The following is a 14,214-nucleotide window of genomic DNA, read 5'->3' as shown; positions in this document are numbered from 1 at the left end:
TCCTCTGCAGGTGCCGATCCAGGTACGTTCAATTAGAACACAGCACAAGATGAAGAAGCAATGGACAACCCCAATTTACTGGAGAAGTCACATGGGTTTTCAGCACAAACACAGGACACGTGAATGAAGAAAAGGAGCGAGATGACAATCCTGGTGTTTATACCATGTTTATAACATCCTCCCGCTGGAATCCCTGTACTCCTTCCTCCATGACGTGACCTTCCAGGCGGTTCACCTGCAACAATAGAATTACACAAACACACGAGGATATGACAAGAAGGGGTACAAAAGGTGACATCTTGTGAGATCATTTCACTTCTGAAAAACAGGATTGTCACAAACATTCCAAGGGGAACTGTACGATCACTTGGAAAACATGGCAAGGAAGGTTCAGATGAAGGGACTCGCACAAGGTTGTAACAATTAGTGAGTGTTTTACCAAATGAGTGTTACAATAGCTCACGATGAAAACCTCTCGTGGAGAAAGATAAACACCATGATGATCCCCAGCAATCTGCATCCATCACAGACTCTTGGAAAATACAAAACAGGAGACAAAGACAAAATGAAGAACCAATTCCAAGAACACAAAAATCTCGTTTGGTGGAACAGGGATGATAATGGAGGTGTCCTGGTGTTTATAACATGGTGAAATTTCAATGTGCAGTTACAGGTGAAAGGAGGACAGCGTTTGCTCAGGTGAAGAAAAGCTTGCAGGTAGACAGGCAGGTAGGCCTCTGATATTCGTGGACCAGAGTGAAAAGGTGTGAATGTGAACAACGATGGGATCATGAGGGTAGTGGGGGAGGGGGGCAAGGTAGTGTGATTGAGCAAGATGTGGGGATGGAGGTGCAGGCTTGATTGGGGTCAGAGGCAAGAGGAAGCCCAACGGTGTTGAGAGGTAAATGTGGAGCAGTTTGTGTGTGTTTCGTACAAAACGATTTATGTTTGTAAACCGTGAGTGTTCTTGGAAAAGTGTTCACACCTGTCACGACTGGGGTGAAGAGCTGGGTTACTAAATGCTTCGAAGGAGGTCGTACTAAACCTTCGTGGCAGAATAAGCTGAGAGGGCTTACGTATTGGCTAGGAAGGTAAAAGTGAAAAAGTGAGTGTGCCTGAAGGAAGATTAGTGTTTGAGACAGATGGAGAAGAAGAAGCGATGGACAACTCCGATTTACAGGAGAAGTCACCTGGGTTTTCAGCACAAACACAGGACACATGAATGAAGAAAAGTGAGCGAGATGACAACCTCCACGTGGTGCTCCTGTTAAATGATATTCAACCATTTTACACTCTGAAGTTATCAGGACTGATGTCATTAATTGACCAATACCACCGACGCACTCGGGACAAACCCCAGCAATGGGGCCCGAGATTGTGTAGCACTAAATAAAGTCCTTTTCAAGGTCAAAAGCCATGGACCACAACAAGACCAGTGGGTCCCTCCTCCACATCCCCCAACTCATTGTTGAGGGGCTGACATTTCCTAATTGTGACATCCTCGCCAACATCCTGAAGGACTACAACATTGACGCAGCCATACTCTGGGAAACTCATCACGAGGATGACAAAAAGGCTGCAAAGAGAAAGATTGCAGATTAGCTCTCCACCAACTCACACCTGAGGCAGCGACATGGCTGCAGAACCTGGACATGAAACTTTAGCGCAATCCATATTGGTCGTTCACAAGAAGAAAGATGTGAAGAAAAAAAACATTAAAATAATTGTTGATGGATATGCAGGCTTAAACATTTCAAAAAACAATTGAAATTTAAAAAGTGACGTCATGTCCTGTGAACCAATCCATGAGGATACAGTCTTGGTGGAGGAGGAGGCATTGATGGCTTTGTTGAGCATCTCCACTGTATCCCGACAGGAAAAAAGCTGTTGTAAAACAGCCTCAATCTGCCACCACGCCAAGGTAGAAATGCCAGGTCAGGTGAGCTGCAATGAGGTGAGGCAACCACAACCATCAATACAAGGCTCAAAACCATGTGATCATCTGAAAGAGCCCAGACTGATGTCATTAACTGACCAATACCACCGACGCACTCGGGACAAACCCCAGCAATGGGGCCCGAGATTGCGTAGCACTAAATAAAGTCCTTTTCAAGGTCAAAAGCCATGGACCACAAATAGATCAGTCGTTCCCTCCTCCACATCCCCCAACTCATTGTTGAGGGGCTGACATTTCCTAATTGTGAGATCCTCGCCAACATCCTGAAGGACTACAACATTGACGTAGCCATACTCCGGGAAACTCATCACAAGGATGACAAAAAGGCTGCAAAGAGAAAGATTGCAGATTAGCTCTCCACCAACTCACACCTGAGGCAGCGACATGGCTGCAGAACCTGGACATGAAACTTTAGCGCAATCCACATTGGTCGTTCACAAGAAGAAAGATGTGAAGAAAAAAAACATTAAAATAATTGTTGATGGATGTGCAGGCTTAAACATTTCAAAAACAATTGAAATTTAAAAAGTGACGTCATGTCCTGTGAACCAATCCATGAGGATACAGTCTTGGTGGAGGAGGCATTGATGGCTTTGTCGAGCATCTCCACTGTATCCCGACAGGAAAGAAGCTCTGTTGTAAAACAGCCTCAATCTGCCACCACGCCAAGGTAGAAATGCCAGGTCAGGTGAGCTGCAATGAGGTGAGGCAACCACAACCATCAATACAAGGCTCAAAACCATGTGATTATCTGTCAGAGCCCAGACTGATGGAATGATACCCGGAAAGGTATGATGGACAATGAGAACGAATACACCTTGATCGAAGCTCGGTGCGGAGGGAAATTTCATTCCGATCGACTGAACTATTGTCAAGTTATGTTAAAAAATATTAAAATTACTACCATTAGGTCATGACCTTAAAATTAGGTCAACATCAAAAGACATGATATCAACCCCACCGACTTCACATTCACATTATTGATGTAAAATTTCATTGCGAAAGTTCCAGCGGGCTCCGATATCCAGCTCGGTAATTGATACGGTTCGGGAATTTCGAGTGTAAGGAGTGCAGGAAGAAAATAATGATCATAATAACTTTCTAAATGGGGGTTTACTACTCCGAGGGGTTGAAGAAACTTGTGGTTCCAATTAAAAATAGGGGACGATAATTGCGGAAACAAACCCGACAACAGCAACAAGCCTTCCCCAAGTAAGGGGGAGGCTCAACAAACGATATTTGATGAAGGAGCACACCTGGTGTTCGAGTTGTGCCGACAGGTGAAGGGGAACTCGGCACAACCTTCCATTCGTTCCTCGTTCTTCATCTTGACTGCATTCACCGGACCCATCGCCAGTGTGTGTGGTCCCTTTCAGTGTATTATTCTTCCTTTCTCTTTTCTTTGTACTCTTCTGCTCCCACAATTCCTCCTCGTCCTCATCCTCACACTCTCTCTTCCTTTTGCTGCCCTTCTCCCGCTGTGGCTCTTGGGGAGCGATTTCCAATGGAGACCTTGGTAGGAGGGAAACGGAATGTTAAAGGTCACTTCCATTTGTGATGAAATCATGACCCCCCTCGCCCCATGATGCCCCACATCGTAAAGTCTCAAGCGAGTCACACCTCGTCCAGCCATCTTTCCTCTACAAAGTCAAAATGTTCAATGTCCCCGAGAGGAACGTGTCCGTCCTTAAGATGGTGTTGAAGTGTTGGGTAGGAGTAATAAAGTGAGTCATAAACAGCAGAGGTGGAGAGTAAGCGGAAACCGAATCTTCTGATCACCAGCAACCGCTGACGAAGGTATTCATTAACCCCTTTGTTAGCATCAGTTGGTGGAGGTTAAAGATCCCATGGTGTCCACCACAAAGTGTCCGTGAGCTCTCACCGGTACACTGGACCATTGACAAGTTCCTGCTCGAACCAACAGCCATGCTTCGAGCAATGATGCAACCCAGCAGGCATGTACTGCATCCGAAACGAATGGACCCTTCATCAAGTTGTCATCCTTCCATGTTAATATGCAAATGTACATCCACAGATATATCAATATTTACAGGATTAACAAATACAAGGGAGTTCCTGCACTTCCTCCCATAATGCTCCGATATCATGATATTGCACAAAGTGATGGAGTTAGAAAGGGGACTCACAGCTCTTGGCAAGAAACGTCACCACGTCCCACATTGGCATCTCCACGACACAACCTCTTGGCCTCTCCTCCATCATGTGTCTCTTTTCTTTTCCTTTTGTTTTTACAAGTAGTGCTGGTGCCGTTCAGATCTTTCTGTACCCTTGGTATGGGGTTGGCATGGTGTTGGCACACACTTGGGAGTGTTGGTAAATGCTTTCTCCTGATCTTGATCTTGATGCGTGGAAGGGTCTTTGTTTGCTTGATACTGCTGAAAGACATATGGACCAAGGCAGGCTTACGGAAAAAGGAAACTGATACATGGAAACATCAGCTCACAGAGACGGGAATTAAAAACAAATAATATAAATAAATTATTGTGAGAGATGATTTACACACTCACATACCTCGTTGGGAGCTTCACATCTTCTGAATTCTGCCCTTCTGTACCTGTATTCCCATCAAGACCATCAGGTGACCGCACATAGAACAGAAGATAAGCCTGTTGGTGCATCACCTCGGTCACGTTCACCTTGTTCACGAATGCATCATTCATTTTAAACCAGGTGCCGTGACTCACCTGTGGGGAAGTGCATCAAATATCATCCCTGCATTGTGACAAAAGCTCAACATATCGAAGAACAATTCACTCCTTTCATATTTGTAGTTTGTGGTGGTGGTGACAATGGCCTGGCAAAGTTGATAAGTCTCAATGTCACTGCAGAGCAGAAACGTAAAGCTTATCTTTTACAAAGAGCAAGAGTGTGAGGCCTGTACCATTGTCAGGGATTTGGAACTTCATTACATTGGGCGAAAGTCATTGTGTCGATACTCAGTCTGAACTCCACATTTCCACACCGATTGGCAAGGTAAATTAAAACCACCCATTGTTTTACTTACACAAGAGATGATGTTTTGGCGGCACCTACCCTTCTGTGAAGGATCGTACGTAGGATGAGATCGCCTGGTTTCACGCCATTTTACATCTATGATGGATAAAACCAAGAACGGACTGGACACTCAACAACTAATAATGTTCCTCATGACCTGATCAAATGTTGTCCATTGTTCACTCAATAGACTCATGAACTGAGGTTCCATCTGGATGGTCACAATGGATAATCAAAATGTGATTCAATCACGTAACCTGAAGAACATGTTCCCCTCGCCCTGGAGGGCTGCTGTACATCCTATTGGACACAACAAGGTCACGCAGCAGATAATGGTCTCACGTGGATCACTCACCTTGACAAAACTGAAATAGTGACCTTTACAACTTCTTTTCCCATGATGGACGAGAACAGCATAAAGGAAGTAGTATATTGGAGGCCCGTCTGGTTGTGACATGTGGGGACGAAGATTCAGCTTTTCAACATATGGGAAGTTCTGTGGATAAATAATCACGTCATTGGAGGTCAAAAGTTCAAACACCAATTCAGTCCAAATCAGAAAGTCATTGCCGAATTCTAACCAGGTGTATCGAGCATTTTAGAGGTGAAATTGGTGACGTAGTGAGCACCTTGTGGAATGGGGCCTGATGAGGTCTTGGATCGTGTAAGTCACAAAAATCACATCCGATCGTGTAAGTGTCCTGGTGTACAGGTGTTCCAGATAAGGACAAACGTACCTTTGAGATCTTTCCCCCAGTGACACAGGAAAACCTCTTCAGTGTGAAGGTGAGGACGTTTGGTGGGTCGTAAATTGTGGTAGCCATTGTGGCAGGTCTCTTTGAGTTGCATCTGGAAATCATCACCACAATCCCATCAAACGTGATCATGAGATATATAAACAACACAGGGGGTTCTGGTCACGTGGTGATCAGTCACCAGAAAAGTTGTTTTTTAAGAGACAGATAACTTTGAGAAACGTTTCCATTGTTTTAAAGATCTTTCCCTGCACAATGCAGATCAACATTTGGAACAACAGATGAAGGATGCACCCACCGTTCACAGAAATAAGCATTGTCTCCAAACAGGTCGTCTCTCCTTGAAAAATGCTGAAGGGACTCCTCGATACCGGAAAAGTTCTGTGGAAGGACAGGGTAATAGGTCAAAGGTCATGGAATCAGCACACGATCATGATTGTGAAGTTCGAGCACACCCCCCACCACCAGATTTATTTAATTTATCACTTACATTTGTCTACCTGCACCAGGTCACGTCACGGCGAGTAAAACGAAACGGAAAAAATATTTTATAAAAAACTGAATCCCAACCTCAATATCGAGGAGAACATCCCTCATCGGCTCGTTCCTGTTCGACTTGTGATGGCAAGTTAAACACTCAACTGATGGAGAAACGGACAATGGTTACCACAACACAGAGAATGTGATAACTGTTGTTTCACTCTTCCATGAGCCTACACTTGTGCATCAACACATTGGTTCGACCTCATAGTCAAGGAGTTTCAGTTTGTACCTTATGGGATTAAAAACCCATTTATCATTGTCAAAAGATACAAAATATATATTATAGGCATCAACTAGTCCTTAACTAACATGAGAACACACACAAACACACACACACACACACACACACACACACACACACACACACACACACACACACACACACAAACACAAACACACACACACACACACACACACACACACACACACACACACACACACACACACACACACACATGGAGTGGAATTCTAACCAAGAGATTGGCAGGTTCACTGAGAGTGATTCAAATGTGTTCAACGGATTAAAGCACAACCAAGATGGAGTTCATCAAAACTGAACAAATAAATAATGTGGCACACAATAAAACCTGTGTTATGTGATCCCCTTCCAATCAAATAAAAGCGGCCATACTGTACAGGTACCCAATGTGGTATTTACCATTACAGGGTGCTCATGTGTGCATGATCAGTTGGTCACAGAAGGCCGCAAGACGTTTGATCCACTCATTGTGATGGACTCACCTTGTGTTTGTAGGTACCCTTCAAATGTCCGACTGATCACCTTGGACGAACAGCAATGCTGACAGAGGCTGTGAAGTACAAAAGATAAATGTACAAACAGTAAATCATGAACTCACTGAGTTTGGGGTCTGAGTGTAGCTGGTTACTTCCTCACCAGTGAGTATTCGTGTTTATTGAGTTTTATCCCTGGGGATGGGGATGAAGTTAGCAATAAATCCCAAAAAGCAAACATTGTGCCACCACATCAGGATCCACCACGAGCTCAACCACAAACCAACCCTGACTGGTCACGCTGTCCTTCCCTCTCTACTCTCACATACTCTATATCAGTATTAGTCTGTCTTTGTACTCCCTTCTCATTACTTATCATGTATGTGTGCACCCTGACCATCATATCCTCCATCTCCACCCTCCAACCCACAACTACTCTAGAACTTTTAACATCTTAACTCCTCCACTATCGACAGTTCTCCGTCGATCATTCCCATATTGTCTTGTCTGATTCATTACTTGCAGGGCTACCCGGTATAGTTTTATGGGACGTAAAACACTTCCCAAAAAAAACAACAAACATTTCCTTCCCTTGATTGATTAAGGGTGGAAGATAAATATCTGGAGATAAATAGCAAGTTACAAATTCAAGAAGAAATGGAGGTGTCGAATTCAACTGGAATGTGGTGAACAAATGAAACATGGATCGTGACACTCACGATCAAAAGGGAAGTGCTCCAGGAGCTGTTTCACACCTAAAGGTCCCAAAAAATGATCACACCCATGTTCAGTAAGATTATATTAATTACTCACCATATTGGGAATTATCAATCATATCAATTAGTGGTAGTGTACCACAAGGCACTCTCATTATCCTCCTAACTCGATGGTGGCTGTGGGGTTGTCAGGTGGCGTCGTTCACTGTCAGGATACGAAAGGTGTGTTATCACAGTGAAAATGGATTAAATCCAGGACAAAGTGGAATCAGCGAATCCTTTTGAGAAATTTGTGAGTTTTGCTTCATCAAGGTTCTGAAAGAGGTGTGATGATAAAACTATTGGTAGTCAAAGGATATGATGTATTTTACAAACATCTTACACTCTCTGTTCGTTCAACCATGTCCTCAGACCTGTTTGGGGGTTCGTGTCATGAGGCACTTTCTACCCTGACCCCCACCCTTCCAAAAGGCAGGAGGGACAATTGACCCCACACTGCCCCCCCACCCCCACCCCTCCCATGTCCCCCATCTCTGGAAGTCACGAAAATATTTGTATCAAACTAAACATCGCTGTGCTGACTTTATTCATAAAGCAAAGGTGACAAAATGGTGGTGACCTCGCAGCCTGACTGATAAACACGAGATATGTCCATGAAAAGGAAGAGGAAAACACAATGGATCACATTGAGATCTCCCAGCTGTGGAATCATGAACCTGGCAAAATTTAGGTTCATAGAAGTGGATAAAACATAAAACACAATGGATAGAAAAGGAAGAGGATGTGAAGCTCTCACGTATCATCTCGCTGCATGGCATCCAAGAGAAACCCGAGGAACTCGTGCGCGTCTTCCTGATTACCTTGAACAAAATGTTGTGCAATACCTGCAACCATTCAAACAACAATCTCTCCAAACAACAATCGATATGATCTTAAAATCCATTTATCATAAAATCAAAGTAATCTGTGAATTAAAACTGTGCAAGGAGAACAAAACACACACACACACACGCACACACACACACACACACACACACACACACACACACACACACACGCGCACACACACACGCACGCACGCACACACACACGCACGCAATTGTGACAACTCAATAAAAAAAACCTCAACCTCCCCCTGCCAACTCTGTCTCCTCTTCATTCACTGCCACCCCCCCCCCCACTCAGCCCCAGATCCTCAACCTCCCCCTTCCAAAGCTGTTACATCTTTACTCTCAACCTCCTCCCATTCAGAAAAGCAAATGGGCATTCCCACGTCGAAACAGTGGAATACGTAAGGCTCACTGTTGCCCAATAAAGTGATCACCGACTTCACAGAAACCCATCACAATTTTAAGAGAAACAAGGAGCTGATACTCTCGGTCCCCCATCTTTTGGGTGGTATGAAGAATCGATCATTATCGAATGAAAGCTAAATCTTGAACTGCTTTTGAAAGATCACGTGCACAAGCCAAGTTACTGAGATGGTTTCCAGGGCAACAAAAATCAGCCAATCACAGCCATGATCTCATCACGTTGGGATAATGTCCTGAGGAACAGATATCTACAATATGGAAGTTCAACAGTTTTGTAAACTTCACTGACACAAAACTTCATGGACGGATGATCGATGATGGATGATTGGTGGATAATTCTACAGGGTTATAAAGTGTAACTTATTAAGGGTTCGAAAGTGTAAATTATAGAGGGTTCTAAAGTGTAACTTATTAAGGGTTCTAAAGTGTAAATTATAGAGGGTTCTAAAGTGTAACTTATTAAGGGTTCGAAAGTGTAAATTATAGAGGGTTCTAAAGTGTAACTTATTAAGGGTTCTAAAGTGTAAATTATAGAGGGTTCTAAAGTGTAACTTATTAAGGGTTCTAAAGTGTAAATTATAAAGGGTTCTAAAGTGTAAATTATAGAGGGTTCTAAAGTGTAAATTATAGAGGGTTCTGAAGTGTAAATTATAGAGGGTTCTAAAGTGTAAACTTTAAAGGGTTCTAAAGTGTAAATTATAGAGGGTTCTGAAGTGTAAATTATAGAGGGTTCTAAAGTGTAAAATATAGAGGGTTCTAAAGTGTAAAATATAGAGGGTTCTAAAGTGTAAAATATAGAGGGTTCTAAAGTGTAAAATATAGAGGGTTCTAAAGTGTAAATTATAGAGGGTTCTAAAGTGTAAATTATAAAGTGTAAATTCTTGTGGGTTCTAAAGTGTAAAATATAGAGGGTTCCAAAGTATAAATTATGGAGGGTTCTAAAGTGTAAATTGTAAAGGGTTCTAAAGTGTAAATTATAGAGGGTTCTCAAGTGTAAATTCTTGAGGGTTCTAAAGTGTAAATTATAGAGGGTTCTAAAGTGTAGATTATAGAGGGTTCTAAAGTGTAAATTTTAAAGTGTTCTAAAGTGTAGATTATAGAGGGTTCTAAAGTGTAAATTATAGAGGGTTCTAAAGTGTAAATTTTAAAGTGTTCTAAAGTGTAAATTATAGAGGGTTCTAAAGTGTAAATTATAGAGGGTTCTAAAGTGTAAATTTTAAAGTGTTCTAAAGTGTAAATTATAGGGGGTTCTAAAGTGTAAAATATAGAATTTGTGGTCGGAGTCAGCTGAACTGTCCCACCAACGGGTCGAACCCGCACACACACAGCACACACCGGACGCATGCATGGCTCCTTCAACATACGTCGAGATAGCATGATGTTTTCTCCAAAGTGTTATATTCCACAACGGAATATAAATGTGTATTTGTTTTTAAAATCACAGGTGTCAATGAAATAGTTTCTTTGAAAGAAAGTTTCTTCCATTCTCAGGACGATGTTCGGGTAACCATTGTACGGAGCTGCCTTGTGTGCACAGAGAGTTGTTGAAATGTACGACTCGCATGTTAATGGGAATATTACATAAATTAACATGTAATTGATCACTTTACAATAACATTTATATCACTGTTTGTCCATTTGGCTGAAACAGGTTTAAAATTGAAAAATGAAAACCCTGAAATGCCACGATCGTGGAGGTCGAGTGATGCAGAGCATCAAAGTCCTGTTCTCCAAGTGTGACGTCAATGATTCAGGAAAAGCTCCACCAGGAACATTTAACCTTTAACCTTTCCCCGGGGGGGGGGGGTGCACAAGGCATTCATATAGAAACAGAATCTTGGAGGGGGAAAGTTGTGGCAACCAGAATTTGCAATAAAGAGGGGAGGGGGGCACAGCATAATTATGGAGGGGGAGGGGGCACAAGTATAATTTTTATGGAGGGGGAGGGGGCACAAGTATAATTTTATGGAGGGGGAAGGGGGGCACAAGTATAAATTTATAATTAAGGAGGGGCTGTACACGAACATTGTGCGAGAACTTTCACGAACAACAGAATTCCCTCCTAGGGGAGTGGGTATTTACCAGTAAACTAAAAACATGGAGTGAAAAATATTCCAAACTTTACACCCACAAGGATTTGTGGGAAAAGGCGGGAAAAGGATCGGTTTCATTTTTTTCATTCTCACACCCTCAGAATGATACATTTGTAAACCTGCAATCTTAAAACGGTCAAACAACTCCCAGGATGGAGGGGTCTTGGTGGTGAGTATAGGGGACTATGATGGAGTTGTTGTCGATCAGGATGTGTGGATCATTATTCATGCATCAATGAATCTCCCTGTGACGTTTCTTTCCGGTGCACACGAGCTAGTACTGCAGTATACGATGATAACTCCACCAAACACCGTTAATGATGGTGTTTCACTCTCGTCGGGGCACATTGTACTCACTTTGGAGCCGTGAAATGAAGGGCCATGGAAGGAACGGTGCCCTTGTGTCTGACATCGCCTTGATGATGTGTTGGCGCATCGTACACAATGTGCATGATGAAGTGTGCTCACCTGCACGTGATAAAAAAAACAAAAACTTAATGATCATGCCACTGAATGATCATGGTTGTAGGGAAGAGAAACTAAGTGAAGATATAGATGAACAGGGCGAGGTACACACCATCATCGCCATGACTCCCTGACAGCAGGTGGTTCACCAAGGGTGCTGTGTACGTCAGGCATTGGAGCGTGGCGTTCAAAAAACAAGTGTTACCACCGTTCTTCAAACCTGCCCCAATGCCTCGACTTCTTCGCCACTCCAAGGAGAGCTCACCTGTTGTGTGATGGTCAGGTGTGGGAACATGTCTCCCATTGTGATCGTCATCTGCAGGAAGCAAAACCCAAATATGGTGTCATATACATATATTTGGCATCAACTCCATGATATCACGGTACGAGTTCAACAACACACCGGTGTAGATCCAGAAAGCCAAAAGGAAAACCCACATTTGGTGGTGTTTGGTTCGCAATGGGGGGTCTTGTCACTGTTGAGAGACGCGTTCAGCGCCCTCTCAACATTCACGTTCTGCCTCATCGCAGATTCTGCAGGAATGGAAAACAGAGATAAAGGGTTACTGAGAGATAAAATAAATAAATAAACAAATAAATACACAAGAAAACAAATAAATAAACAAATAAATAAATACACAAGCAAACAAACAAATAAATACACAAGAAAAACAAATAAATAAACAAACAAATAAATAAATACACAAGAAAACAAATAAATAAATAAATACACAAGAAAACAAATAAATAAACAAATAAATAAATACACAAGAAAACAAACAAATAAATAAACACAAGAAAACAAATAAATAAATACACAAGAAAACAAACAAATAAATAATTAACATACAAATAAATAACAAACAAATAAATAATAAATATCTCAATTACGATCATAATCTTGATCCAGTAACAATCATGAACTTGATCCAGTAACGATCATGATCTTGATCTAGTAACAATTATGAACTTGCTCCAGTAACGATCATGATCTTGATCCAGTAACAATTATGAACTTGATCCAGTAACGATCATGATCTTGATCCAGTAACAATTATGAACTTGATCCAGTAACGATCATGATCTTGATCCAGTAACAATCATAATCTTGATCCAGTAACGATCATGATCTTGATCCAGTAACAATTATGAACTTGATCCAGTAACGATCATGATCTTGATCCAGTAACAATCATGATCTTGATCCAGTAACAATCATGATCTTGATCTAGTAGCAATCATAATCTTGATCCAGTAACGATCATGATCTTGATCCAGTAACAATCATAATCTTGATCCAGTGACGATCATGATCTTGATCCAGTAACAATCATGATCTTGATCCAGTAACAATCATGATCTTGATCCAGTAGCAATCATAATCTTGATCCAGTAACAATCATGATCTTGATCCAGTAACGATCATGATATTGATCCAGGAGCAATCATAATCTTGATCCAGTAACAATCATGATCTTGATCCAGTAACGATCATGATATTGATCCAGGAGCAATCACGATCTTGATCCAGTAACAATCATGATCTTGATCCACATTCTTTCATGAAGATAACAATTCCCTGAAGATTTTTCCTCCTCTCAACATCACTCTCATCTACTTGTTGAGAATTTCTCTCTTTCTTTGTGAATTAAAGAATAAAACAAATTCAAACAACGGTCTCCAACCTCCTGCCCTCCCTCACCTGTACTCCCTCACCTATACTCCAACCACCTGTACTCCCTCCATCTGTACTCCACCACCTGTACTCCAACCACCTGTACTCCACCCACCTTTCCTCCCTCACCTGTACTCCACCCACCTGTACTCCCTCCACCTGTACTCCACCACCTGTACTCCAACCACCTGAACTCCACCCACCTGTACTCCACCCACCTGCCCTCCCTCACCTGTACTCCACCCACCTTTCCTCCCTCACCTGTACTCCACCCACCTGCCCTCCCTCACCTGTACTCCACCCACCTGCCCTCCCTCACCTGTACTCCACCCACCTTTCCTCCCTCACCTGTACTCCACCCACCTGCCCTCCCTCACCTGTACTCCACCCACTTGCCCTCCCTCACCTGTACAATAAGTCGAAGTGAACGAGGAACAGGGTCCAACACAAACGATAAAAGTCCAAACGGTTGAACCTCCAAAGAGCGTGACAGTTTCAACTCGGACCAAACACAACTGCAGAGTCACGTCACATTTTGTTGCTTAGCAACAGCACAAAAATAACCGACATCCAGGTCTCTTATTCCGACCAACGGAACGTTTTTTCCACAATCGATTTCATTTGTTTGATTTCCCAGGTCAAAAAACCAGTAAAGACCAGTAGCTTACTGGTCAACTGGTACCAGTTGAAAACCAGTAGCCAACTGGTACCAGTTGAAAACCAGTAGCCAACTGGTACCAGTAAAGCCAGTTGGTTTCTTACTGGTTTTAATATGGAAATTGGAATAGAGTGATATATTACCAGTTGAAATAAAATTGTATTTAACTAACTGGTATCAACTGGGACCAGTACATTGTAACTGGTATCAACTGGAACCAGTAAGACTTTAACTGGTACAAATATGAGCTACTGGTTTTTTCAACTGGGAAATTGGAATTCTGACTTAATTT

At 42.4% G+C, this 14,214-nt stretch overlaps 2 protein-coding genes across 4 annotated transcripts; both read right to left on the bottom strand.

Moving 5' to 3' along the window:
* Nucleotides 1–5,695, bottom strand: LOC147020818 (uncharacterized). 3 transcript variants are annotated; one of them, XR_015061973.1, is made up of 4 exons: nucleotides 4,490–5,695; nucleotides 4,105–4,353; nucleotides 3,214–3,919; nucleotides 1–2,650 (listed from the first exon to the last, which is right to left on the bottom strand). XR_015061973.1 is itself a non-coding variant. In XM_085896452.1 (4 exons), exons 1-4 carry the CDS (start codon nucleotides 4,636–4,638, stop codon nucleotides 2,642–2,644), a joined length of 660 nt encoding a protein of 219 aa, XP_085752578.1. In that variant the 5' UTR covers nucleotides 4,639–5,693; the 3' UTR covers nucleotides 1–2,641. The 3 variants fall into 3 exon arrangements, 2 of the variants coding, with proteins under 2 accessions (XP_085752578.1, XP_085752577.1); XM_085896452.1 differs by having other exon boundaries at nucleotides 3,214–3,469; nucleotides 4,105–4,350; nucleotides 4,490–5,693; XM_085896451.1 differs by having other exon boundaries at nucleotides 3,214–3,469; nucleotides 4,490–5,692.
* Nucleotides 4,798–11,560, bottom strand: LOC147020817 (ubiquitin carboxyl-terminal hydrolase 17-like protein 5). The gene is made up of 7 exons (XM_085893817.1): nucleotides 11,482–11,560; nucleotides 6,298–6,368; nucleotides 6,026–6,108; nucleotides 5,710–5,821; nucleotides 5,328–5,468; nucleotides 5,130–5,183; nucleotides 4,798–4,878 (listed from the first exon to the last, which is right to left on the bottom strand). The coding sequence occupies exons 1-7, from the start codon at nucleotides 11,558–11,560 to the stop codon at nucleotides 4,798–4,800; spliced, it is 621 nt and encodes a 206-aa protein (XP_085749943.1).
* Nucleotides 11,561–14,214: the final 2,654 nt, after the last annotated feature.

Source organism: Eptatretus burgeri, chromosome 9 (assembly GCF_056783735.1).
Source record: "Eptatretus burgeri isolate ZD-2024b chromosome 9, Ebu_testis_v1, whole genome shotgun sequence".
Lineage (NCBI taxonomy): Eukaryota > Metazoa > Chordata > Myxini > Myxiniformes > Myxinidae > Eptatretus > Eptatretus burgeri.
The sequence above is the reverse complement of the archived record's forward strand: the minus strand, read 5'-3'. Positions and strand labels throughout refer to the sequence as shown.